At 50.6% G+C, this 27,137-nt stretch overlaps 1 protein-coding gene across 3 annotated transcripts; it reads left to right on the top strand.

The window, feature by feature from the left end:
* Nucleotides 1-2,868: 2,868 nt before the first annotated feature.
* Lgals9 (galectin 9) lies at nucleotides 2,869-26,973 on the top strand. 3 transcript variants are annotated; one of them, XM_005077087.4, is made up of 11 exons: nucleotides 2,870-3,010; nucleotides 10,883-10,971; nucleotides 16,122-16,323; nucleotides 17,924-18,034; nucleotides 19,851-19,946; nucleotides 21,569-21,604; nucleotides 22,681-22,731; nucleotides 23,198-23,239; nucleotides 24,102-24,190; nucleotides 24,339-24,501; nucleotides 26,422-26,973. In XM_005077087.4, the coding sequence occupies exons 1-11, from the start codon at nucleotides 2,972-2,974 to the stop codon at nucleotides 26,566-26,568; spliced, it is 1,065 nt and encodes a 354-aa protein (XP_005077144.1). In that variant the 5' UTR covers nucleotides 2,870-2,971; the 3' UTR covers nucleotides 26,569-26,973. The 3 variants fall into 3 exon arrangements, with proteins under 3 accessions (XP_021086806.1, XP_005077144.1, XP_012973736.1); XM_013118282.3 differs by lacking the exon at nucleotides 19,851-19,946; XM_021231147.2 differs by lacking the exons at nucleotides 19,851-19,946; nucleotides 24,339-24,501 and having other exon boundaries at nucleotides 2,869-3,010.
* The last annotated feature ends 164 nt before the right edge of the window (nucleotides 26,974-27,137 follow it).

The following is a 27,137-nucleotide window of genomic DNA, read 5'->3' as shown; positions in this document are numbered from 1 at the left end:
CATCATGCTACCCACATCAAGTGCTCTTACCCCCTGAGCCATCTTACCAGCTCATAGAAGGTAGCTTTTTGTTATAAAAGCAGAATTCTCTGCAGACTGGCACAGTGCCTTGAATATATCTCTCTGCTGCAATGAATACTCTAAACATACATTAGCTTAGCCGGGAGGTGGTGGCACATGCCTTTAATCCTAACACTTGGGAGGCAGAGGCAGGTGGATATCTGTGAGTTCAAGGCCAGCCTGGTCTACAAAGCAAGTTCTAGGACAGCCAGAGCTGTTGTACAAAGAAATCCTGTCTTGAAAAACTAAATAAAATAAAATACATTAGCCTATGGAGTTTCCAGTGGGCCCTCACTACAGGGCAGAGGGCCTTGGGTCCCTCCTCTGGGACTGACACATTAGTGAGACAGCTGACCATGACTCACCTCCAGATCAAACACAGCCCCTAGGGGCTTGTTTTCCAGAGCTCATCTGGGCCTGTGTCCTCCAGGGCTCAAGGAGATTTTTCCTTTTAGCTGTGATTTATTGAGGTATTACACCGAGAGGGAAACATACAGAAGCTGGTTCAATAGAAGAATTTTGTGTGATTAGCAGGGATCACCTCCCAGCCCAAGATGGCATCTAATGCCATCAGAAGACCTTGCCTCTCCCAGGCGGTAACCCCAAGACTAACCTGTTCAATTTGATGTGCATAGAACTGCCACAGCGCAGCCTTGTCTGGATGTATCCCTCGTTCCCTAGTTCCTCCACGGAGCTAAGGGCTCGTGGATGCGTGAATACCCTGATGTCTCTCTCATGCCCAGGGCATTGCTTCCAGTTTGGAGCTGTGATGTACAGAGCTGTTCTGAACAGGCATCCATGGTTTTCCCTTGGGAAAATGCTCAGCCATGGAATGACTGGGACGTAGGAGAAGCAGATGTCTGAAGTGGCAGTCCTGTTCTGGTTCTTTTCCATCCCATCTGCAGAGGACAGAGGTCAGAGGTCAGAGGTCAGAGGTTCCAGGTGCTCCAAATCCATACCTGTTGGTAGGTACCTACCATGACAAAAGTATCCTTGGTTTCCTTGATATCCAAAGGACTGAAGAATTTCCCTCCTGCTTTGCTCCAACAGGTTTGTCAATCTGCTCTTTAAATACAGTCTGTTCCGGTTGAGTGAGGAATTTATAACTAGGACAAAGGTACAAGAAGACTCATGGCCTCTAGGGAAGCATATCCAACCATTAGTCTGCAAATTTTGGGTTGTCTAGGCTGAGTACAAGAAGAAAGAGTGTCACAGACAAGTGACAGCCTGGCAGATAACCAGATTCCCCTTTGGTACCTGGAGGGCCGTTTTATGACACTGTAACAGAATGTTGCAGGCTAATTAGTTCATAAGGAAACATGTTTCTTTCTCACTATCCTGGAGGCTGGGAAGCACAAACTAAGATATCATCCGATAAAGGCCTTCCTACTACATCGTCCTATGGTTGGAGGCAGAAGGCAGAAATATAGACAAGAGATCAAATCTGCAGTCACAAGTCTTTTGCTAAGTCACACCAGTTCATGTAAGAGGACTAGTCCCCAAACCACATCAGCTCCCGTGGGGGAGCGGGAACTATGTGCTTACCAACACTGATGCAGTGGGAATAAGTTTGCAGCCCATGCTTCTCTGGGAATAATGACATAGCTGCTTACCATAACCTCGCTTCTAGTCAACCTTCTAGTTAGTAGTAGTGCAATGGCAGGGACCTGAATGACTCCAGGTAAGCCTGTTGTCCTGGCTCTCCTCCGCCTGACAAATCTATCCTGAGTTCTTTGTTTCATCTAATTATTTCCCCTAACTCAAAACCTAAACCACAAGAGCAGGGTTTTTTCTTTCTTTGTTTTTGTTTGGGGCTGGGGAAGACTGGGGATGTAGTTCAGTTGGTGGGGTGGTTGCCTAGCATGTAGGAAGCCCCACCACCATTGGGTGCAGATGGCCCGTACCTTTATTCCAAGCACTTTGGAGGTAGAGGCAGGAGGATCAGAAGTTCAAGGTCATCCTTGGTTACATACTGAGTTCAAAGCCAGCCTGGCCTACATGACAGTGTTGGAAGAAGAGGAAGAGGAGAAGTGGGGAGGCAGACAGGGAGTAGGTGTGCATGTATTTGTCAAGGCATGCTGGGACTGCATGATGTGCGGTCATGCCTGGTTTGAAAACTCTTTCAAATATTCCCTTGGCTCTTCTTTCTTGTCACTTGGGATATTCTACTCTACCAGTTATTTTTCCTCTTCTCACCCCAAAACAGAGGAAAGGGGGAGAGAGACGGAAAGAAAAGAGAAGAAACATAAACTCACAGGCAGATGGAACTGATGTTCCCAGGGCACCCCCACATTCCACACTAACAATCACAGTGATGATGTCTTTCTTGCAAAATAGTTCTTCCTGCGGTGTTAAGCTTTTACACAAGGGAGAAATACTTCTTGGAAAGCCTAAATCTTTGTAGGGACTTTAGACTGCCCGTAAGAGTTGAGTTGAGCAACCTTGCACAGGCTCCTTAGACCTTCCCAGCATCACTTTCCCTGCACAGAGAATGGGCTGAGCAGGGCTTTCCCACGGCTCCCTGCACGCACACAGGCAAAGCGAAGCCTGAGCTTTGCTGGATGTGGTGATGAAAGGTTCAGAAGTAGAACCACATCCTCTGGCCAAGGCTGTCGAGAAGCATCACTTTGAAGCTTCAGAAACCGATGTGACCGGCTCTCTGGCAGAGCACCGGAGGGGGGGAGGGCAAGGTGTCAGAGCAGGGAGCACCCAGTATCTTCCCCAAGCCCCTCTTCCCCCTGACATTATCTTTATTTTTCTCCAGACACTTCCTTCAGCCGCTGACTCCTGGCTCCTCCCCGTTGTTTAAGTGCCAAGTGACTTCGGTTTCTATTTCCTCTCTCAGCCCCGCCCTGTGCAGAGGTCTCTAAGTGAGTGAGGCAGAGAGTGGTGATTCCCCGAGACAGGAGAGATGGCTTTCTTCAGCACCCAAGCTCCCTATGTGAACCCGGTGAGTTATGGGGTGCAGAGGAAGTGGCTCTGGGTCTCTGAGGAGACAACTAAGTGGCATGTGGTGGGGTGTCCCTGCAGGAACACATGAGGGCAGACACACCAGACAGGGTCACCCTGATTGGATAGCTCTTGTTAGGCTCACTGTGTCTCTGGGGATCCCAGAGCTCCACTCACCATGATCATGTGGTCGACTAATACATGCCTGCTCTATGCTACCTAGTAGCATCTAGAAAATAAATAGTTTATATGGAGATGAAGATGGGCTTCCAGGGGCTGGGTGGGTACTGGACAACCAAAGACACTTAAGGCACTTACTTTACACAGGATCTCTGTTCAGCCATTTACAAACTAGGAGACTTCACTCATGGTACTTTCTTCTCCTCTCTGGGTCTCGTTACCACATCTGTAAAATGGGAACAATACTTGAGTCTGTCTGGATAAGGAGAAAGCAGGTAACACATGTGGGTGTTAAACAGCACGTGGAATACAGTAGGTGTTTTGGGAGTGGTCTGGGGGCAGTTGGGAAGCTGTCCCACAGAGGCATCTGTCCTCCGAGGACCCTGTCAGAACTTACCCAACAACATTCCCAGAATGTGTGTGGAAGGGCAAGGAGGTCGGGACTGTCCTTCAGTGTGGTGTGCAGAGGGTTGCCTTGTGCTCCTGCAGGTAGCCCCGTTTACACACTAGGAAGTTAAACAGCCCCACGGTGTGTGGAGAAACTGAGGCTTTGATAGGTTGGGGTCGTGCCACATGTCCTCAGATGGTAAGTGACAGTGAGTGAAAGTGCTTTGATTTATTCCCAGAAGGGGGGTGCTCCTAGGGAGAGGGCAGTGAAAACAGAAGTGGGTGCTCCGAGGGCAGTGCTCCCAGGAGCCTTCGGCACTGTGCCCACTTTATGCTGGGCAGGAGACAGCAGGTTTCCGGTGGGCGAGCGGGCTGCCAGGACCTAGCAGCAGAGCTTACTCTAGCACGGGCTCCGGGCTTTGTCTGGGGGTCCTGGAAGTTACCAGTGTCCCCAGCCACACTGTCCAGGCTTCTGACTTGGGACCTGCACTGGAAGGGGCTGTCCAGTGCCTCTGTGGGGCCTTCGAGAGCAGAGTGTGACAGAAAGGGCATCATACTCCCGTTCAAGCTTCCCATCAGATGGGGCTAACGTTTTCAAAATGTGGCAGCTGTGTCCTGTGTGGGTTTAGAAGGCAGACTTTCTGACGCTAGGGAGGCTGGGGCAAGAGGGTCTCCACGCACTTTTGGTCTGCCTGAACTGCATAATGAGTTCAGGGTTAGCCTGGGCTACACTACACAATGAAACCCTTTTTTAATAAAACAAACAAAGAAGATGAAGGAGGAAGCAATATTTTCAAATATGGAGGGAACTCCTCCCACAGAGAAGGAAGAGGCCCAGCAGGTCCTGGTGGCAGATGTGAAGGCCATGTGCAGTCCCGTGTCTCCGTAACACTGGGATCACATGTCCACCTGGCTCCTCTCACTCAGTGACCCACTGGCTTCTGCAGCTGTGGCCCAGTGTCTCCTGAAATGCTGGTGGCTATGAAAGCCATGTGACTTCTGGCCTGCAGAGGAGCAGCAGTGTCATAGCCTGAGGGCACTCCTCTGAGGGCCCAGGGGAAGATGGAACTGGTCAAGGTGGCCAGTTTGTGTCACCCTGGTGAGCCAGAGGGACCTGTATGTGCTTCTCACAAGGGGAAGCCTCTGGCTGAGTCATCTATGACTGAGAACATGAGTCCTAGTGTTCAAATCCCGGGCTTGATGTTAACCGGCTTGCAGCTTTGGACAAGTTATATGGGTTTCCACATTTCCATCTCCTCACCCACAAAAGCACTAAAACCAAGGCTGCTGGGATACTTAGGGAAGTGACACTGCAGGTTTAATGACAGCCACTGGCAGGGTCTTTGAACTTCCGAAACAGCTGGGCCTTTTGGTTTGAGAGCATACCAAATTGGTGTTCCCACTGCTGGTTCTGGACTGTGTGCCTGGCGGACCATGGCGCTGTCTGCCCTCTGGCAGTGAGCTATGCTTTCTGCACATCCAAACAGGAAATTGAAGCAAAAGACTCTAGCCTCAGAGTGGAAGACAGGCCTGCTCAGGGAGGAGGGTACATTCTTCTTAGGGCAAACATTTGATCACTCAGAGACCCTCTGGACCAGGGACGTCCCTAGCATCTTATCTTCTCAGGAATGCCTCAGGCTGTGGTTGGTGCCACTAACCCCAGGAGGGACTATGGCATACATAGATAAGTGACTTGCCCAGGGCCAGGACAAGCACCGGGAGATGGGAGCCAAGGCAAATAGGATCATAAATGCTGAGGGGAAAAAAAAACCAGCAACGACGAAACCTGGCCCCTCTCCAGTAGCAGCAGGGATCAAATGCAGGTCCCATTACTGCCTGCTAAGATTCCTCACCGACTCACTGAAGTTCTGAATTCCACAGTAACCTAGGTCCCCAGGTTTAACTCAATACTTTGTTCTATCACTGTTCAGGGGGGACAGAAGTCTCAAAACCAAGAGTTTAAGTTCTGCGGTTGTGAATTAGGGTTGCCTGCTCATCACATGCGAGGCCCTTGGGTTAATGCCCAACAACAAACATCCCCCCACCCCAGCAGCAGCAGCTCACGCTTCTTTTAAAAAACACCATTTATTTATTTGCTTGTTTGTTTATTATGTGTGTATGTGACAGAGGTCAGAGGACAACCTTGGGGAGTCAGTCATTTCTGTCCACCATACGGGTCCTGAGGGGGGTGTCATCAGGCTTGGTAGCAAGTTCCTTCATCCACTGGTCCATCCCACCGGATCAGATCTCTTTTTTATTTTTGTACATCTATTTCAGAGCCTGACCCCCTGACCTTCCTCTTATAAGCCTGCCTGGGTAGTTCAGCAATCTCCCCATGTCCAGAGACTTCAGCACATCCGTAGAGTCATTTCTGACACTTAAGTCAACATATTCCCAGGTTCCGGGCCATATCTAAGGGTAGGGGTGAGTGAGGTGTGCCACCCAGACCTTCCCTGCAGCCTCTCCTACCACTGGAGTCTTGGAGAATTTCTCCAGAGACAGCTTATCTACAAGTTAGTAACTGAGTACAGATAGCTGCCCCTCCCACTTCCTACACAAATGACCTCACTCTGGGCCTATTGCTGAGGGCTCTTGTCACTGAGCCTGGTGACCTGAGTTCGGCCCCTGGAACCCACACAGTGGAAAGGGAGAACTGACTCCTGCAGGTTCTGACCCCCACGACCACACGAAACGAAGGAATAAATGCAGAACCCCCACCTTCATCCTGTCTACACTGAGTGCCTCATATTGCAAATTACACTATTTGACACTTTCCTTTTAGAGGACTTTTAGGGTCTTTCCAGTCTTTTGCAATCTGTGCTGAGACATGAACAACTTGGCCTGTAAAATCCACTCATGTTAAAATAATGTTTCAGAATTTGGGGATACCACTTAGGATACTAAAGTCTAAGCTGGGGATGGTGGCACACACCAGTCATCCCAGCACATCAGAGGTTGAGGCAGGAGATCCAAGGTCAACCTCAGCTACAGTCGGCCTGGGCTACAGGAGATTGAAAGACACTGAACTCTCACAAAGCTTTTTTGGGAAAATTCATACTTCAGAGAGCAACCTGTGCTGCCCTGGCCCCATGACCTGGGTCTATTCTTCCTCTGCTACAGCACAAATAATAAAAACCCAGAGGTAGATATTGGAGTTCAAGCTGAAAATCAGAAAACCAAAGCATCGGAAACTAGCTCTTCCCTCTGTCTACCTCAGGCTGAAAGGGCTGTCCTGTTCTCAGCGTGGCTGGAGAGTAAATCTCTGAGACTGACTCCTGAACGCCCGCTCCTATCTTACATACCTCTTTGGAGCTGGGACTAGAGGCATGGGATCCCAAGTGCTGGGATCTCCTTTGTGTGAGCTGCTTCTCTTTTAGACTGATTCCCTCTAACGTAACCCTGGGTGACCCTGAACTCCTGAGTCCTGGGATTAAAGGTGTGTGCTGTCACTGCCCCTCCTCTATGGCTTGTGGCTGACTTTGTATTCTGAACCCTCGGGCAAGCTTTATTAAATCATAAATAATATATCACCACACTCTACCTCTGTCTTTCTGTGCAATATGACCCGTAGCCTTCTCAACTGTTCTCTGATCTCCGTATCTCGTGGCTTCCTGGGAGTGCTGGCTGGTTAAGCATCGTCTTCAGATGCCAGCAAAAGCTCTGAGGAAAATTTCAGGAGGTGGGAGGAGTTTTGTTTCTTTTTAAAAAGATTTATTTATAGCCAGGCGTTGGTGGCACACGCCTTTAAGCCCAGCACTCGGGAGGCAGAGACAGGTGGATCTCTGTGAGTTCGAGGCCAGCCTGATCTACAGAGTGAGCTCCAGGACAGCCTCCAAAACAATACAGAGAAACCCTGTCTCGAAAAAACAAAAACAAAAACAACAACAACAAAAAAGATTTATTTATAGCCGGCGTTGGTTCCAGCACTCAGGAGGCAGAAGCAGGCGGATCTCTGTGAGTACGAGGCCAGACTGGTCTACAAGAGCTACAAGATAGCCTCCAAAGCCACAGAGAAACCCTGTCTCTAAAAACAAAAAAAAATTATTTGTGTGAGTGTGAGTGTATGCCACATGTGTTGGGTGTCCCAGGAGGCCAGAGGAGGGCATCAGGTCCTCTGGCGCTGCTTTTGGGTCCTCTGGAAGAGCCGGCTATGTGCTTATTCCTGCAACCTCCAGGAGGAGTAAGTGCCCTCACAATCATCTCTTGTCTGGCTGGGGATAAAGCGAAGTGTGCTTCTCTAGTAAATCTGACACCTTCAGTTTAATCCCTAGCATCGTAGAAGCAAGACAACAACAAAACATTTCCTGCCATGCCCGTGTACAATTCCCACGGGCTGAGTGTTCTCCCACGTACCACAGGTGGGGATGAGGGTGTGACCAGAGGAACTCAGACACGGGCAAGCGGGAATTTGTTCCAGGTACTGAATCACTCAGTGACAGAGCCAACATGACATGTGAGACGACATCTCCCTGAAACGATGACAGTGGAGCTTGCTGAATGAGACTCTTCATCTAGCGGGCCATCACAGGCTTTCATAGGTCCTGGTGGCCAGACAGCTCAAAGATGAAGGCCAGAAGGCAGAGACGGTTAGATAAGGAAGGAGAACCTGGCTGGGGTGTTGGTTAGCTAGAGACAGGAGCTGGCACACGTTTCTGACAATCAAATTCCTTAATAGCGCCAACTATTAACAGCAGGAGTAGCTGGGGCATGGTGGAGATCTAACAGCAACGCAGAACAGAGAACAGCCAGACACAGGTCAACGGAAGTTCTTTAAACGTATAGACTTTAGAGTGACGGGGTTGCTGATCTTAGACAGGAGGGTGAGCTAAGGGCGGAGTCTAAGTTTAGAGTGAAGAGGTTTCTCAGCTTATTACTGAGGGGGTCTCTTTGCTTAGGAGGGAGGAGTCCCTGAGTTTAGCAGATTATTGAAGATGCTTGATAGGCCATAAAGCTGTGTCTAGGAAGCCGACCTGTGGTCCCATCCCTCTGCCTTGAGAACTGACACATGCTAAAAGTTTAGCATCCCAGAGAAGAATCTAGGTAGGATGTAAGTCATGGCAGACGCCTCTACCGGCAGCAATTGTCGAATTTGGTGGGTGGGTGTTCTCTGTTGGGCTCTTGGACGATAACTTAATTTGAGCTGCAAAGAAGTGTCACAATGACTGGCAATCCCAAAGTCCTGTCTTGCTTGTTCCCTTATACCTTCCCCTTCTTTCCTTTCCAATCCCAGGTTATTTCAAAGCAACGCCAGCCACATTTCGCTGAAAATATTCTTTTATGTATCTCTACAATACAGGCTGTATTTTTAACTAATTAATTTTGAACTCAGATCCCCCTGCATCCACTTTCCAAGTGCTGAAATCATAGGTGTGCAGAAACATAACTGACAAGAATTCTTATGCGTGTGTGAGGAGTCCCCAGTATCCCAGAATTAGAACATAAAACCATCCCATTGCCCAGATTTCTGCGTTCTTGGGAGAGTTTGGCAGCTCCACAACCTGTGGTTGGTGTTTCCAAGTCCTTGGCATCTTATCCAAAGAATTCAAAACAAGGGGCTCGCAGGGATTTGCAAAGGAAGCCACGCAGTGCTTCAGGTTAGAACGGGAGCCTCTCCAAACTGACAGCGGGATGGGTGTACGGGAGTACTTTAAGGGCCAGCTGACACTCAGGGCTCCCTTTTGCAGGGTTCAAGAGGAGTTGTTACTAAGGGGCGTGGTCAAGGCTGTCCTCTGCTTTGATGGACGGTCCGGTTGGTATATACATTAGTCCCACCATGCATACCCCTTCCCTCATGCAGAGGCACAGGCTGGTAAATGGGAGACTCTCCCTCTCACTGTCTCCCCTTACTGCACACATCCCCCAAACCAGCTCAGGCTGAGCGAACCCCTCCTCTTCTTCCTACCTGAACGCACTGGGGATGTATTTGAATAGGAACTGTCTAATTTTGATGGTTACCAGGGAAACTTGCATTATTGTTCACACGTGGGAGTAGTCCAACCGGATGCAGGCTGCAGAGGCTCCTGGGGTTTCCAGCTGCACTGTTTGGAGCGGGCTGTATGTGCATAGTGCAAGCAGGCGGAGGGACTAGGCCAGGTGAGGCGTTAAAAAGGGGCGGGGCTGCAGAACCCCACACCGTACAGGGACTAAAACTGTCTCTCGTGTTTGTCTGCTTCATTCCCCCAGCACTGGGCGCGGGTAGCGACCATTCGTTAGAGCTGAGTGGACGGCGCCCCGCTAAATAAACAGTGTGAGGCCCACTCTGTCCCAGTCCCTATGGCTTCCTGCTGTGCCTTACCACCTTCCTGGCTACCAGGGTGTTTAATTTTTATAGGGCATTGACCCAAAGGAGGTGTTAGAAAGGCCATTAAAAACCCTGGAGCGATGTGGGGATTAGCTAGCAGACAGACCCTGCAGGTGGGAGAGGCGCGCTTGGTGTACAAGGCATTCTGGACCCTGGTAAGCCATCAGTTTGGGAATTGGGCTCTAAGAGCACAGGGCAAGGCAGGCGGGGGCCGGGGGTACCAGCCTTGTGAAGAGGCAAGTGGGGAGGCAGTTTATCCCTGTTTACAAAGGAGAAACTGAGACAAACAGAGACTAAGTTTTGGAAGTCCACACAGATACTGAGCAGTGACGAGGGTCAAACCAGGAATCCTCCTGACTCTAAAACAGTGTGACACTCAGTGGGACCCAGTGCTCCTTTAGGACCCTTCAGGGAGATCAGGGAGAGGCCTGATGGATGGACTTCTGACAGCATGTGAGACAGCGGGGACACTGGGGCTCAAAGGGGCAAGCAGGAACAGAAGCCATGCGCTGCAGGAACGAGCTACCTCCGCCAACCCGCAGCAGAGTTGGCCTCTTGGCTGCCGTGGTTACATGGCAGAAATGGTTTGCTGTTCAAAACAGAACGGTAGATCCCTTTGGTCTTCTGGCCTCCTGAGTCCCTAGTCAGGACCCTGAGGTCTTTCGGGGAACTTGGTTTGGGGCCAGCAGCCCTCACCACCATCCTAGTTCCTTACCTTCTAGGCCATTTGCATGCTGTTTCCTTCTGGTAGGTTCACAGCTGTCACTTCCTTCAGACTGGAAGGAAGTGACTTGAGGTCTGCGGCCAGTCATGCCTCAGAAACCTGCCAAACTTCTGGTATTCTCTGAATGACTGTAATTAACTGGACTGGGCCTGCTTCTGTAAAGGACCCTAAGATCTGTGCAGCTGGGATTCCAGCTCCTTGGTGGCCATGCCCACCAGCCCTCACTGGGTCCTGCCATGCAAGTGTCACCCAACTGATATCTATCCATTTCTCCTCTGCAGGCCATCCCATTTTCTGGAATAATCCAAGGAGGACTGCAAGAGGGACTTCAGATCACCATCCAGGGGACCGTCCTCGCCTCTGTAAATAGGTATGTGTATGACACTTGTCTTGGGTTTTATTGCTGTGAAGAGATAGCGTGACCACAGCAACTCACATAAAAGGAAACATTTAATTGGGACTGGCTTACAGTTTCAGAGGTTAGTTCATCATTGTCATGGTGGGAAGCATGGCAGCACGCAGGCAGACATGGTGCTGGAGAAGAGCTGAGAGTCCTGCATCTGGATCAGCAGGCAGCAGAAGGAGACTGTGTGCCACACTGGGTGTAGCTCAAGCATAGAAGACCTCAAAGCCTACCCCCACAGTGACACACTGCCCCCAACAAAGCCACACCTCCTAATAGTGCCACTCCCTGTGAGTCTATGGGGACCATACCTATTTAAACCACCACAATACTGATGTTAACCTCTAGCCTCAGCAACCATGGAGGGGCAGGCTATGGGGGGCTGGCCCTTCTCACACCTCCTACCATCCCGGCACCATTGACAGACTCCGTAGACTCCTGGGCCCTGGCTCAGATCCTGAGGAGGGTAGTAGCATGGTCAGAGCAGCTGGTCACAGGATACACCCTTGATTGACACTGTGACATGGTGCTGCAAAAAGAGACGTTGCATTAGTTCCCACAGCAGTTTTGTATAGTTTTCTTTTCAGGTGTGTGTGTGTGTGTGTGCGTGCGCGTGCGGTGCATATACCAGAGGAGGCCAGAAGAGGGTGTCAGATCCCCCTGGAGCTGGGCTTATCAGCAGTTATAAGCCACCTGATGGGGATGCAGAAAGCTGAGCTAGCGTCCTCTCGAAGTGCAGGAAGTGTTCTTGACCCCCGAGCTGTCTCTCCAGTCCAGCTCTGCTGATTTTTGAGTCCTAGGAAATATTTTAAAGTTCCTGTCAAGAGTGATCCAGGGGATGGAGATGTAGCTCGGTTAGTGGAGTGTTTACCCAGCGCACACGAAGCCCTGGGTAATGGAGTATGGTGGGACATGCCTGGAATCCAAGCATGAGAGAGGTTGATGCAGGGAGATCAGAGGTTCAAAGCTGCAGAGGCAGGCTGGTCTCTGAGTTCCAGGACAGCCAGAGCTGCTTAGGGAGACCCTTTCTTAAGAAGAAAACAAACAAGTTCTGCATAAGGAGTTTAAGGCTAGCCTGGAATACACGATATCCTATCTTTAAAAAAGCAAGCCTCGGGGGCTGGAGAGGTGGCTCAGAGGTTAAGAGCACTGACTGCTCTTCCAGAGGTCCTGAGTTCAATTCCCAGCAACCACATGGTGACTCACAACCATCTACAATTCAATCTGGTGCCCTCTTCTGGCAGAACACTGTATATGTAATAAAAAAAAGCAAGCCTCTGGTGGGTTTATAAACTCAGCTCCTCAGAGGGCTGAGACAGGAGGATCTCAAGTTCAAGGCCTTTCTGTGCAACTGAGTGAGTTCAAGGACAGCCTAGGCAACTTACCAAGACTGTTTCAAAATCAAAACAAGCAAGCAAGCAAACAAAAAAACAAAAAAATAACCCACAAGTGTAGCAGCACATAATCATAATATCAGACCCAGGAGGTAGAAGCAGGAGGATTAGGAGTCCAAGTTCCCTCTCAGCTACACAGTAAGTTTGAGGCCAGGCTGGGCTGCCTGAGACCTGTCTCAAAAAAGGACTAAGTCTTCGGTGTCATGATCATGTGTCTGCTCAAGCCTTCCAAACACAGGCCTAGGTGGGATAATCCCCGGCTTAGGGCCACAGTAGCTTCTTGTAGGTCCTGATGTCTAAGGCTTCAGCCATTGAGGACTTCATCAGCATGCTGCTGCCTAGAATGTTCCAGAACGCATTTTCCAGCAGAAAACTCGAGTGGACTCTCCATTTGAGAGGAACTAGATGGAATATCTGTGAGGAGGGGCCACTGAGTGGGGTACAGGTGACAGAGCTCCGTGTGAGGGCTACAGAGACCAGTGAGTAGCTAAGCAGGCACCAGCCACTTTGGGAGTTCAGGGAAGACCGGGCTGTGCGGCACCTGTGAGAAGAACCTCAGACTTGAACTTGGATCTTGTATCTGAGCTGAGCTGGCTGTGCCACAGAGAGGCAGGGCAAACAATGATGGGTCTCCTTTTGTGAGCCTGCCTCTCTGGAAGTTTCTGTGATTTCAGTTAATCCTGTTGGAGTCCTAGCCGTACTCCAGAAGTGGTTCGGGGAGAGGCTTCCTCCCAGGAGCGAGACAGAAATGGGAGTTTTCCACGTTGGTGAAAAGGAGAACTTACCACGTTAGTGTGGGTCAAGGGTCATATCAAGCGACACTGTGGATCTGGGATCAGAGCCTACGCTTGCCTTCCATAGCTCTTATGTCTCCCAAACACACCAGCACTCTGTGAAGACCAGATTCGGTCCTGAAGGCTTTTCATGCCTGGACAACAATTCCACATGACTTTTGAAAAATTTTTAAATTACACGCGTGTGTGAGTACTCACTCTTGACGTGGCATATATGTGGATTCAAAGGAGTTAGTTCTTTCCTGGTGCCAGGAGGATCTCAGGGATCGAACCCAGGTTGTCAGGCTTGGCAGCATGTGTCTTCACCTGCAGGGCCATCTCACCTGCTCTAAATTTGTTCTTTCCTGAGCCTGTTATGGGCTGGCTCCCAACAGTGTCAGCTTCCAAACACTGCCCACATGTGCAAAGGACTTCCCTGGGGAACATTTTTCATTACTAATAATTTTCTATTTTTATTTTATGTGTATGAGTGTTTTGCCTTCATGTATGTCTGTATATTACATGTGTGCCTATTGCCCACAAAGGTCACAAGAGACCTTTGGTTCCTCTGGGACTGGAGTTACAGATGGTTGTGAGTCACCATGTGGTTAAGAGCGGCCAATGCTCTTAACCTCTGAGCCACCTCTCCAGTCCCCAGTGGGCAGATTTCTTAATGTCCATCTTTGTTATCAATTGCAATTAATCTCTAAGACATTATTCTTTTTCATTTTGCTTTTAATTTTTGAAATGTTTTTATTAGTATATTACTTGGGACATTTTTGTACATGTGAATAATATATTTTGATCATGTTCACCCCCATTCCCCCATTATCCCCTCTTACTCCCTCCCACTCCTCTTGAACCCCTTACCTTTCCCAACTAGCCCCCCATCCCGTGTATGTGTGTGTGACCCAGTGGGTTTCATAAAGGTTGCTTCCATGAGCATGTGTGTTTACAGGAACTCGGGCACTTGGCTAATGTGGCTGCACCCCTGAAAAAATACTTCTTGCTCCCCCCATCTGCTATTAACTTCCCGAAAACCCCCAGGGAAGGGTCAGGGGGTCCCGCCCTCTCCTGACACAGTGCTGTTGTCTGACCCAGCCTTAGGTGGATCTTATGCAGGTAGCCATAGCTGCTCTGAGTTCAGGAGTGAAATGGCCATGTTACACCTGGAAGACAGTGTTCCCCAGGCAGTCAGTCAGTCAGTCAGTAGTCAGCCAGCCAGTCAGTCAGTCTCTCTGCCCTCTCTTCCACAGTGTCCTGGGATGCTTGGAAGGGGTGATAGAGATGGTTCATTTATGTTTTTGTTTTTACCGTTGATGCCCACGTATAGCTGTCACTCTTTCCGCTGTGGCCACCGCCCATTGCAAAAAGAGGCTTCTCTACCCAAAGCTGACAATAGTATTGCTCTATAGACACAAACAATTTTTTGTTTTGTTTTGTTTTGTTTTTTGAAACAGGGTTTCTCTGTTGCTTTGGAGGCTGTCTTGGAACTAGCTCTTGTAGACCAGGCTGGTCTCAAACTCACAGAGATCCGCCTGCCTCAGCCTCCAGAATGCTGGGAATAAAGGCGTGTGCCACCACCGCCCAGCTGACACAAACAATTATGTAGAGGTGTTTTTATATGCATGCTGTATCCATTAAGTAAAACAGTGGTATTAGCTTCCCCATTAGAGCCTAAGACCTTGCAGCCACAGGCTATTATCCAGGTCTACAGTATCGGATGTGAATTCCTACCTCAAATTTAATCAGAAAGTAGTTGGTACCACCATAACAGACTTGCCACTATTGGCCAGTGGGTACATTGTCTCAGTTAGTGTTCCTATTGCTGTGAAGTGACACTATGACCCCCAGCAACCTTATAAAAGAAAACATTTAATGGAGGCCTGCTTACAGTTTCAGAGGTTAAGTCCATGATCATCATGGCAAGGAGCATGGCCCGATGCAGGCAGACATGGTGCTGGCGAAGGAGCTGCGAGTTCTATGTCTTGATCCACAGGAAGGAGACTGTGTGCCATATTGGGCATATCTTGAGCACAGGAGACCTCAAAGCCCACCCCCACAGTGACACACTTCCTCCAACAAGGCCACACTACCCCAAGAAGGCCACACCTCCTGATAGCGCCACTCCCTATGGCTAAGCATTCAAACACATGAGTCCGTGGGCACCATTCTTACCACCACATACATCTTGCCTGGCCAGATGGAAGTTGTATTAGTTTGTCTCTCTGTTGCTGTGAAAAAGCACTCCGACCAAAAGCGACTTGGGAGGGAAAGGGTTTGTTTGGCATCATTGAAAGAAGCCAAGGAGGAACGGATGCAGAGGCCCCAGAGGGATGCTGCTTACTGGCTTGCCTCCCCTAGCCTCCTCAGCTACTTTTTTTTTAATGCAGCCCCAGTCCACCTGCCCAGATATGCACCACCCACAGTAGGTGGGCCCTCCTCGATCAACCAACAACCAAGGAAAACACCCCATAAACATGTGTCAACCCTTCGGGGCAATTCGCTGGTCCACAGTCCCCCTTCCCAGATACATCAACGGCTGACATCAACTGTGACAACGGTGTTGCACACAGGGAACACAGCTGAGTAAGATGGTTGATGACAATTCTCCAGAAGCCTGCGTAGCACCTTCTGAGCGCCAAGTGGCAGCTACCAAGGTCCAGCATGGTTCCAGTGTGGTTTCTCTGTCTGTGACCAGAGGCTGGGGCAAAAGATGTGTGGGTTTTGTTGTTGTTGTTGTTGTTAATGTCGTCATTTTTCCTTGCTAATTGTCTACTTAACTTTTTTAAGAAAAGAACGCAGGAAGGGAAAAATGCAATAACTGCACAGAATACATTTGGCCTAAGTTAGATGAACCTAAGCATGCTAACAGACAAAGCAGTCCCAGGCGGTTCTGTCCAAGTCTGGCTGTAAGCCATGCTCCAGGAGAATCATTTCTCTGCCTTAGGATTACTGTGAACTTTCAGACTGGCTTCAGTGAAAATGACATTGCCTTCCACTTCAATCCCCGGTTTGAAGATGGAGGGTATGTGGTCTGTAACACAAAGCAGAGAGGACACTGGGGGCCCGAGGAGAGGAAGATGCAGATGCCCTTCCAGAAGGGGAGGCCCTTTGAACTTAGCTTCCTGGTGCAGAGGTCAGAATTCAAGGTGAGTGGGGAATCCCACCCCCAAACCTGCCCCTGGGTGGACCACATTTAGCAGCCACATTCATTGAGACCAGGCCACAGCCTAGCCACTACACAGATGTGACCTTTGTTCTTTGCCTTACACGTACTCCAGCCTGTATCTGCAGATGCAGCTCTTGCTTTTATTCCTCAGAAACTAAGACTCCAATCTGCCACCATGTTGCGTTTAGGCCTCATGTGTCTAAAAACAACAAAGAAACCCCAAAATCTCTGTATTTATTCCTAGATAACGTTATACACATATGGAATGTATTTTGAGAGCACACACTCCCCATCCTCCCCTCCCATCCCCCTTCCACTCCCTCTCTAACCTTTGTCTTCCCTACCCCCTCCTACTTTTATGTCTTTTTAACCCCTCAATAACCCACTGGGTTTTATTCGAGCTGCCTTTTACGCATGGGTGTGGGGCTGTTTGCTGGGTTATGGCAACAACATTGAAAAGATAGGACTCCCCCCCAATCCCCACCCCCTGTATCAACTGTCAGTCAAAAACTCCTCAAGAGGGGTGGGGCCTCATCTGCAGACAGCCTCACTTATCCCAAAGTCCAAGTTAGCTCCATTCCTCCACTTCAGGTCCCTAGTAAGGGCTACTTTCTGTGGTGCTGGGGATCAGACCTGGCCTCCTGCATTCTAGGCAAGTGCTCTGCCACTGAGCTACACCCCAGTCTTAACTGCATGGATCTGTGGACAACATTCTTCGATCCTCTCTTTAGGCTAAAAGGCAGTGTCTTTACAGGAGGACCTAGGCTGGGTGGGGTGAGTATGTCCACTCCTGAGCTTGTCTGTGTCACACTGGGCTTCCTGAGGTTGCCTGTCCTGTGCTGCTCATGCGCATTCTAGCACACCTAGATACTCTCCCAGGTGACGCTGGGAGACAGTTCATCTGGTAGAGTGTGTGCCCAGCATGTACAAAGCCCTGGATGAACTAACTGGGCCTGGTGGCACAACCTGCAATCCCAGCATTTGGGTGATGGAAGCAGAAAGATCAGGAGTTCAAGTCATCCTTAGCTACATAGCAAGTTTGAGGTCAGCTACACGACACCTTTTTCCAACAATACCAATAAAAAAATGTTAACTGACATGAGCAAAGTTTGAAAAGATAAACCTGGGGACTGGAGAGGTGGCTTAGCGGATAAGAGCACTTGCTGCCCTTGCGGAGGTCCAGAGTTCAGATCCCTGTACCCACATGGTAGCTCACAACCATCTGTAATCCAGTTCTAGGGAATTAGACACCCTCTTCTGGCACCACAGGCATGCATGTGGTGTGCATACATACACACAGGCAAAACATCTGCATACATAAAATAAAATAGCTCCAAAAATCTTCTAAAAAGGAATGATAAGCCTGGAGTACTAGGTGAATGGCTGTCACCCAGAATCAGGAGCCCAGTGGACAATGGGTCTAAGTGCAGTGACTCGTACATTCTGTCCTTGGCACCCCAGAGATGATGTCCCTGCCTGGAAGGGCTGGGCATGAGAAGCGGGTTCAGATCTTCGTTTCTGAACGTACAGCTCCGGTGTGGCCCGGGCCAGCACATCCCCACAGCAGCTCTCTTCTGCAGGTGATGGTGAACAAGAACTTCTTTGTGCAATACTCACACCGCGTACCCTACCACCTCGTGGACACCATTGCTGTCTCCGGCTCCTTGAAGCTGTCCTTCATCACCTTCCAGGTCAGGAAAGGCTGGCACCTGTCCCAGGGTTGAAGGACGGTGACCAGCTTGGCTTGTGCTCACTCAACAGGGTACCAGCAAGTGTCTTCTCCAGGTGGCTTTGGGGCTGCACTGGTTCCCTGGTTTGGTGTCTGCCTGCCTGTTGTCTGTCCCTCTATCCCTCTTGGTGTTGCTTTCTCTGCAATGAACAATCTGCCTTGGTCTCCAAGATAACAAAGCTACTCCTTCCTTGCAACTGTCTACTGCTAGGTGATCAGGGAGTTCAAGGTGGGGTTGTGCTTTGGGAATCAAATGGAATCCATCTCAGAGGGCACAGCATGGTGCTTGGAGTCCCGACTGGGTTTGACCTCTGTATTAAAAACAGAAAGGGGGGGGAAGGGAAGGAGGGAAGGAGAGAGAAAGAAGGGGGAAGAAGGAAGAAGGAGGAGGAGGAGGAGGAGGAGGAGGAGGAGAAAGGAAGGAAGGAAGGAAAAAGAAAACCAAAGCCAAAACAAACACCAAAAAACTTTTTGTGTATGAATTTTTTGTTGTAGTTTGTGCCAGGATCTCACTTCGTAGCCCAGGCTGGCCTCTAACTTATGGCCCTTCTGCCTCAACCTCTTGAATACTGGAATTACAGATACATGTTACCAGGCTCAGCTCTCAAAACAAATTTAAAATAATGTATTTATTTGAAGACAGTGCCTCACTATATAGCCATGGCTGGCCTTGAACTTGCATCAATCATTCAGCTTCAGACTCCACAGTGCTGTGATTACTGGTACGTAGCACCAGACTCAGTTCTGAAAATCTGCTTTGTTTCTTTTAAAGACAGATTCTTATTATACAGCTTGAGCTGGCCTTGAATTCTGTGTAACCCAGATTGGCTCTACATTGTGGTCCCCCTGCCTCAGCCTCGTCAGTGCTTGGGATTACAGGAATGTAAGACCACATCCAGATGTGTTTTTTTAAAAAATGAGACAGCTATAAAAAAAAATGAGACAGGGTCTCTCATGTAGTTTAGCTGTTCTTGCCATGTAGACCAGACTGGTCTCAAACTCAGAGATCCGCCTGCCTCTGCCTCTCGAGTACTGGGAATAAAGGCATGCATCACCCCTCAACTTGTTTTAAAATTCTTAATGTGTCGCCAAGATCTGAAAGTCTAGCTGTATGTACTGGCCCAGGCCTATGATTCCAACAGCAGAGAGGTTAGGAGTTTAAGGTCACCCTCAATTTAGGGCTAGCCTGAGCTACATGAGACCTTGTCACAAAAATACCAAACACAGTAAATAAATAAATATATAGAGATACTCTTGTGAAAAACTGGAAAGCCAGGGTATGCTGGGCCTCTTTCCCTCTGGCATTATGCTCATGCCCCGGTTTCCTGACCCTCTCCCTGCAGGAGCAGGAGCAGGAGCAGGAGCAGGAGCAGGAGCAGGAGCAGGAGCAGGAGCAGGAGCAGGAGCAGGAGCAGGAGCAGGAGCAGGAGCAGGAGCAGGAGCAGGAGCAGGAGCAGGAGCAGGAGGAGCAGGAGCAGGAGCAGGAGCAGGAGCAGGAGCAGGAGCAGGAGCAGGAGCAGGAGCAGGAGCAGGCAGGAGCAGGAGCAGGAGCAGGAGGAGCAGGAGCAGGAGCAGGAGCAGGAGCAGGAGCAGGAGGAGGAGGAGCAGGAGCAGGAGCAGGAGCAGGAGCAGGAGCGAGGGAGCGGAGGGGCACCGCGATCTCATTCTCGCCAGCCTAACCTTTCCTTGGGTCAGGAGCCGGCCCTTGACCATTGCCTGCCCTTGCTTTGGCTGTGCCTCTTGCTTCCTGTCACCCAGACATGCTTTTGTTTTAACAGAGGTCCTCTGCAGTCCCTGTCCAGCCTGTCTTCTCCACAGTGCAATTCTCTCAGCCCATCCAGTTCCCACGGAACCCCAGGGGGCGCAATTCGAAAGTGAGTTAAGTGTTCGGGCCCTGGAGGTTCATCAGGAGCAAAAAGACAGAGCCTAGAGGCAACCAACAAGCTATCCAGGGCCTTCAGGCCCCATCCCATCAACAAAGGCTGCATTCACCCGCCCACACCACCGTCTCTTCCTCCCCAAAGCCACTGCAAGGTCCAAGCTGCGTAACTCCCCACATACATCACCCGTGGCTCGTTTCCGTTCACCCCCTCCAAAGCCACCACTGCACAGTGACCTCACCCAGCACATTTCATCTGACACTCTCCCGGTGTAAAAATCCTTGGGGTTGGGTCCCAAAGTCTTTCTGAACAGAGCCCAAAGCTTGGTGGATACCTATAGTCCTAACACTATAGAGTCTGGAAGGATCAGAAGTTCAAGATCACCCTCAGCCTGGACTACGCAAGACCCTGACCCCCAAAACAAAACAAAATGCAATAAAACGAGACCGTAAATAATAAATAAGCTCGAGCTCAAATTCCCTCCCAAGACATAACAGGACACACTCCCTGGTCTAGCCCCAGCTCACTGCCTCGCTCAGCCATGCCACCTCCACCGCTCTCTTTTGCATAGGCTGCCCCTTCTGTCCACCTGGCCCCGGCAAACTAATAGTTTTATTATAATTCTTTGTTTAAATGGCACTCTAGAGTTTTCTGTAACCCACCCATGTCACTGTGAACTTTGTACTTGTCTGTGCTGGGACGGTCACAACATCATTCCTATGTGTCTTTGTCTGCCCCCCCGGCCCCCCCCGTGCCAGGAGCGCCTGGAAGACTAGAGCATGACCCGTTTGTTCATTTGTGTATTTCTAGCCCCTCACAAGGTGCTGGCATGCAATAGGGACTGAGCACATGATAATTCTATTATTATTATTATTATTATTTTGCACAGCCAGGGAGAACAGTAAGCAAATGAAGGGGGGAGGGTCTTCTGGGGTGGGGTGGGACGGGGCAGGGAGGAAAGGCCAGTAGCTAGCTCTCTCTGTGGTCACTCAGGCAGTTGGGGTTAGGGGAAAGGGTGTCATAGGCACTAGCCTTTCTGTGGTTCATGATGGTCCAGGCAGGGACCCGCCTTCTGCCACACTAACTTTAGGACTGGCCAAGCACCTGGAAGCCTTTGCAGGGCAGCCCCAGTGTTGACCCTGGCCTGGGGAGGATATAGGATGCGGTGGATACAATATGACCAAGCCAGGTTCTATTTGGAATCTTCTCACTCGCTGGCTCACTCGCCACCTGTGCTAGCCTGGACAAGTTGTGTAACCTTTCATGAGCCTCGGGGCCTCACCAGAGGGATGGGAGTGAAGGATGCTGGCCTGTGCGGAAAACACTGGAACTGGGCACTGAATGCTAATCTTCACCTCGCAGGTGAAAGGGGAGCTGGGGGAGGTGCTCCTGCCTCTGGGGGCCCGGATGGTCTGGCAGTCCTCTCAGGAAGCCAGGGGACAGTCTCCCTCCCCTGACCCTGACACCCTGTGCACATGAGGGTGAGAATTTGGGTGCAATAGGCTCAGGAGGAGGTGAGCGTGACTAGGCAACCGACCACAAGAACCACACCTGGAGTTTGAAGTCCTCTCACCCCAGAGATAACATCTCTCTCTTTCACCCTCCATCCTTTGCAGCTTCAGGGTATCCGACCTGCCCACCAGGCACCTGTGGTAAGTCCCTTGACCCTTTAATGTTTTAGAACCTCTTCATTAGGGCTCTTGTTGAGGGTTAAAAGAAGGAGGCAGGCTCAGCCTCCCTCACGAGGGCAGACAAGGCTACACACTCCCCACCCACCAGACAGGTGTGCTTGGCCGCCTCTGATCAAATAGGAAATGGGGCTGGAGGACCAATTCTGTTGGTGGAGTGTTTGCTCGGCTCTGGCAAAGTCCCAGTCTGATACTCAGCGCTTCACAAACAATGCACAGTTGATGCTCGGATGCAGCCGTAACCCCATCACCGGGGAGACGGAAGTAGGGCAGAACGTCTGAATGGGTTTGTTTGGCGCACATTCACCCCTCCCTCCTGCAAATCAAGGCTGGTGAGGTGGAACTGTAGTCAAAACCCACCTTCCCCTCCAGGAGAGAAACACCTCTCCCCACCCCTAGTCTACGTGGGCGTCTGGGGGAGGAGGGCTGTGGTGAATGACCGCCCTGGTTACAGGTCAAGGTTCAGGCTTAAAGGTGAATATCAACCCAGTGACAGAGAGCGAGGACTGATGAGCAAAGGGGTTAAGACTGGGCTGGGTTAACCCCCAGAAACAGCTGACCTGACAAGGGTTAGCTCTTGAATCCCAGACTGATGCCTGGGGATCCAGCATGGGACTGATCAAGACCCCCTGAATGGGGGTGTCAGTGAGGAGGCCTGGGTAATCTACTGAGCCTTGGGCAGTAGATCAGTATTCATCCTGAGTATACACATGGAGTTTGGACTCCCATCCAATAATGAGAGATGCACTCTCACCCTGGACTCTCGGGGGAGGGTCTAGGCCCTGACCTGGATGAATGACAGACTATGGACACCCCCAAGGAGGGCTTCACCCTCCCTGGGGAAATGAGGGGGCATTGGGGGGGTTGGTGGGAGGGCGTGGGAGGGAAAGGGAGAGGGGCCTGGGATTGACATGTGAAGCAACCTTGTTTCTAATTTAAATTTAAAAATAAAAAGGTGAATATCAAGCAGCACCCTGTGGTGGCAGATAGTTGTCTTCACGATGGGGAGAGCAAGTTAAGACCCATTTCTTTTTTCCCAGGCTCAAACTGTCATCCACACAGTTCATACTGCCCCTGGACCAATGTTTCCTGTAAGTCTAAAATGCAAAGTTGGAGCCAAAGTGCACAGGGAAGAAGATGGAGAAAGCTGGGGCTGGCCCCTGTGCTAGGACGATGACGCAGCTCAAACTCTCCTGGGGACAGCCCAGGTTCAGAGGAGTAGGACTGGCAGACACACTGGGCCCCCGCTTGCCCAGGCTGGAGTGTGGTGGTCCAAGCCTCTGGTTTGCTTACTAAAGTCGAGCCCATGCCAAGGCACTCCCTCCTTCCCCCAGCACAGGGCAGGTGGGGAGTCCCAAGCTGGTGGGGCTGCATGGGGAGCGGCTGAAGGGCAGGGGACCACAATGGGCTCCGGGAAAACAGCAGGAAGCTTCAGAAATGCTGGTGTGAGAGAGAAGGGGAATGGGAGGTCTCAAGGGCTGGATACTGAGGTCCCCCTGAAGTGTGTGTCGCTTGTACACATTGTGCTTCTATATGTGACCCTGATCTTTCCCACAGACTCCCGGAATCCAGCCTGTGGCATACCCCACTTCAGCCTATGTAAGTGGTTTCCTACAGAGAGCCTGAACTTTGGCTTGCGTTGGGCAGGGTGAGAGAGGAAGGGCAGCTTTAGGAGGAGCAATCCTCTGACTTGCATGACCAATGAAGGTTCCTGCATCCATGTGAACAGTTAAAAATACCCTCGGAAATTAGTAGACCGCTGAATAGAGCTTTCAGCTTTAAAATGGTCCCTTCAGCATGAGCAAACTGTACACCTGCCTTACTTACTTTTCTGTTGATGTGATAAACACCATGACCAAGGCAACTTATAGAACAAAGAGTTTAATTTGGGTCTTAAAGTTCATGACCATCACAGCAGGGAACATGGCAGCAGCCAGGCAGGCCTGGTACTGGAGCTGAGAGCTCACATTTTGTAGGAGGGGGTATGGGAGAGGAGGGGGAGGGAGAGGGAGAGAGAGAGAGACAGAGACAGAGAGAGAGAGAGAGAGAGACAGAGACAGAGAGAGACTGAGAATGGTGCAGGTCATTTGAAACCTCAAAGCTTATCCCCAGTGACACATTTTCTCCAACAAGACCACAACTCCCAATCCTTCCCAAACTGTTCCACCAACTGGGGGCCAACTGTACAAATATCTGAGCGTCTGGGAGCGGGCATTCTCGTTCAAACCACAGTGCCCCAAAAGTCATTTGTGCCCTGCGGAGGTTCCTCACTTGATAGTCGAAATGTGTTTGGGAGACAGTGGAGGTTTTCTTTTGATATTTAACGAACCAAGTGTAGGACCCTGGGTTCCTTCCAGAAGATGCAGGACTCTCGGGCATGACTTCAGAGTCTGCAGCCCTTGTGCTGAGTCCCTGCTGCAGCAGTCCAGCTGCTGATGAGCTGTTTTCATCCTCCCAACAGCCTGTACCCTTCTTCACCTCCATCCCAAATGGGCTTTACCCGTCCAAGACCATCATCGTAGCAGGCATTGTCCTGCCCAATGCTAAGAGGTAAGGCAGGCTCCCAGGGCTCTTGGGACAACGGAGGCTCTCGGTGTTGTTGTAGCCAGCCTCTGTCTGAGTCACCTGGGGGTGATGGGTCGGGGCTGGGCCCAGAGCTCAGTGGTCAGACAGGGTCGACGTGACCTGCCCATCCCAGGTTCCACATCAACCTTCGCTCTGGGATGGACATCGCTTTTCACCTGAATCCCCGTTTCAACGAGAAGGTTGTGGTTCGAAACACCCAGATCAACAACACCTGGGGGCCTGAGGAACGAAATCTGCTTGGAAAAATGCCCTTCAGTTGTGGCCAGAGCTTCTCAGTAAGATGCTGGGGTGCAAGAGGCGGGTGCATGGGATGGGGGCAGACACCTGGGATATGAGGGCTGCCCCTCAAAGAAAAGAGAAGGTGTTACTATTTCATGACTACTGTCCCAGCTGAAGTAAGGGTTTGTGTCTGCTAGGCCCCCTTCCCCCTGTTCTGGGGACTGAGCTACAGTCTTATGCATGCTGGGCAAGTACAATACCACTGAGCTACATCTCCAGCCCTCCATTTTGTTTTGTTTTGTTTTAGGAAGGGACTCACTTTAGTCCAGGCTTACCTACAACCCACTTTGTAGGGTGGCTGGTCTAGATCTCATCTACCTCAGCCTGCCAAGAGCTGAGATTACAGGCCTGAGCTTCCTTCCTTCCTTCCTTCCTTCCTTCCTTCCTTCCTTCCTTCCTTCCTTCCTTCCTTCCTTCTTTCTTTCTTTCTTTCTTTCTTTCTTTCTTTCTTTCTTCTATTTTAAGACAGTCTTGATAAGATTAGGCCTTGAACTTCCAATGCTGCCTCAGCTTCCTGAATAGGTCAGAGCACAGCCCTGCACTACAGGGTATTGTTGTCCCTGTTTTCTACAGGGGGCAAATAAACTCACAAGGATGGGGCACTAGCATGAGGTCACACCAGCCAGTTTGCACCAATCAAACCGAAGAGTGACCTGCCATTCGCTCATTTGCTTATGTGTCACCCAGGAGGGGGCGGGCTGAGAGCTGTATGTACTAGTGCTGCAGCTGGAAACCCGATACCCGAGCAGGCCTTATCTACCCTGATTATGACATCAAATCACCCCGTGAGCTTGAAGAAGAAAAATCAATGCCTGGGCCCCACCTCGGGGCAATGTGCACGCACCATTTGAAAATGTCATGGCAGCATTCTCTGCCACAGGTTAAGAGTATAGGGCTGTATGGGTTGTGAAGGGAGTTGCATCCTGTTACTGTTGTTGAGACATATAGCCCAGGCTGGCCTCACATGTATTGAAGGCTGACCTTGAACTCCTGATTCGCCTGGCTCTTTTCCACTGCTAGGATTATAGGTGTGAGCTGCCATGCCCTGCTGAGGTCTTTGTGGCTTTTCTTTGTTTTGTTTTTAAATGTGTATGAGTGTTTTTCTGCGTGGATATATGTGCACCACACGTGCGCATGCCTAAGGCCCTCCGGTGTCAGAAGAAGGCATCAGATCCTTGGGACTGGAATTTGCAGACAGTTGTGAGCTTCCGTGTGGGAGGTGGGAAGTGAGCCCAGCGCTTCTGCAGGAGCAGCCAGTGCTCCTAACTGCTGAGTCCTCTCTCCAGCTTCCTGAGCCTGGGTTGTAACTCAGTGAGAACAGAGACCTAGCAAGACTGAATCTCACAGAGCAGAAAGGAGGGGGCAAACAGAGTCTGCAGCATACTTTGCATGGTGCCCACAGACCGTGTGACATGAGTGTTAGCCTGGTCCTCATACTGTGCCACAAGAGTGTTAGCAGTGGCCACGGATCGTGGCGTTTTAACATCTGCATCAGTTGTCTCATTGAGAATGACTGAGAGGAGACCAGGCATCGAGCACTGGACACACAGATAGCCTGAGCCAGCCCTCCTCTTGCTAGTAGCTTAGAGTTCAGCGGAAGAGTGAGCGTGGGGGTGAGGGATATGGTCTAGCTGGCTGAAATGGGTGGGATCAGGAGGTGGAAGGGACATGGAAGGTCACTGTAAGGGATGGACCAGCACTTATCCCTGCATGGAAGGCGTGCAGGGTGGGAACAACATCCTAGGCTCGGGAACGGCCTATGCTAGTGTACTAGGCAAAGAGAACGCTCATGTTTGGTGATGGGCAAACCATTCAGGCCGGGTTTTAGCCTTGTTCCCGAGGAAGGAGAGATGGGGTAGGGAGACACAAGCCTGGGTCCCCAAGTGCCCTGCAAATGTGATGGCATCTCTCCCCAGGTGTGGATCCTCTGTGAAAGCCACTGCTTCAAGGTGTCCGTGGATGGGCAACACCTGTGTGATTACGTCCACCGTCTGAAGCACTTGCCAGACATCAACAATCTAGAGGTGGCAGGTGATGTCCAGCTGTCCCACGTGCAGGCATAGGCAAGGTCCCTGGCCTGGAAAGGAGGGCTGGGGCACCCTGACTGTGTCTTGTCACCTCTTCTCAGCCTCAGTCCTGGCTCCCCAAACCCCACCATCACGAGTGCCTCAGGGACAGGCATTCTGGAAGGGGAAACCCCCAGTTCACTCCCCTCCACACAGGCTATGTGACATATAGCCTTCAGCCCACAGTTCCGTTGCTCTCAAGCTAGTTATACACTTTGAGAAGTAACCTCCTTGGGTCTGCCCCGTACCTCTCTGGCCCTTTCCCTCTGTCTCTTCTTCCCTTCACCCCACCACAGGAAGGCCACCCTGATGCCATCCCGCTGGCCTCCAACTGAATGTTCCATCAGTTCGCCCCTGTTCTTTCCCAGTGCTCATAAAATAAATAATACTTGTGTGCACACACGCGTGAGATGGCTATGGCTCGGTTATTGAATGACTCTGGAGACATTCTGGAACCTACTAAAGGGAATGGGAGGAGGCAGGCGCTGCTCACACCTGCTCACACCTGCTCACACCTGCTCACAGGGGTCCTTCTTCCCTCCCAAACCCCACAAGGTGTTGCAGTA

The sequence above is a fragment of the Mesocricetus auratus genome, unplaced genomic scaffold (genome assembly GCF_017639785.1).
Source record: "Mesocricetus auratus isolate SY011 unplaced genomic scaffold, BCM_Maur_2.0 Super-Scaffold_100007, whole genome shotgun sequence".
Taxonomy (NCBI): domain Eukaryota; kingdom Metazoa; phylum Chordata; class Mammalia; order Rodentia; family Cricetidae; genus Mesocricetus; species Mesocricetus auratus.
This window is presented reverse-complemented; position numbering and strand designations above follow the sequence as displayed.

Coding starts and splice junctions, on each gene's coding strand:
- Lgals9 (XM_005077087.4), top strand. CDS start 2,972: ATGGCTTTCTTCAGCACCCAAGCTCCCTATGTGAACCCG. Junction 21,605..22,680: donor CTGCCCACCAGGCACCTGTG/GTAAGTCCCTTG, acceptor CTTTTTTCCCAG/GCTCAAACTGTCATCCACAC. Junction 22,732..23,197: donor CCCCTGGACCAATGTTTCCT/GTAAGTCTAAAA, acceptor TCTTTCCCACAG/ACTCCCGGAATCCAGCCTGT.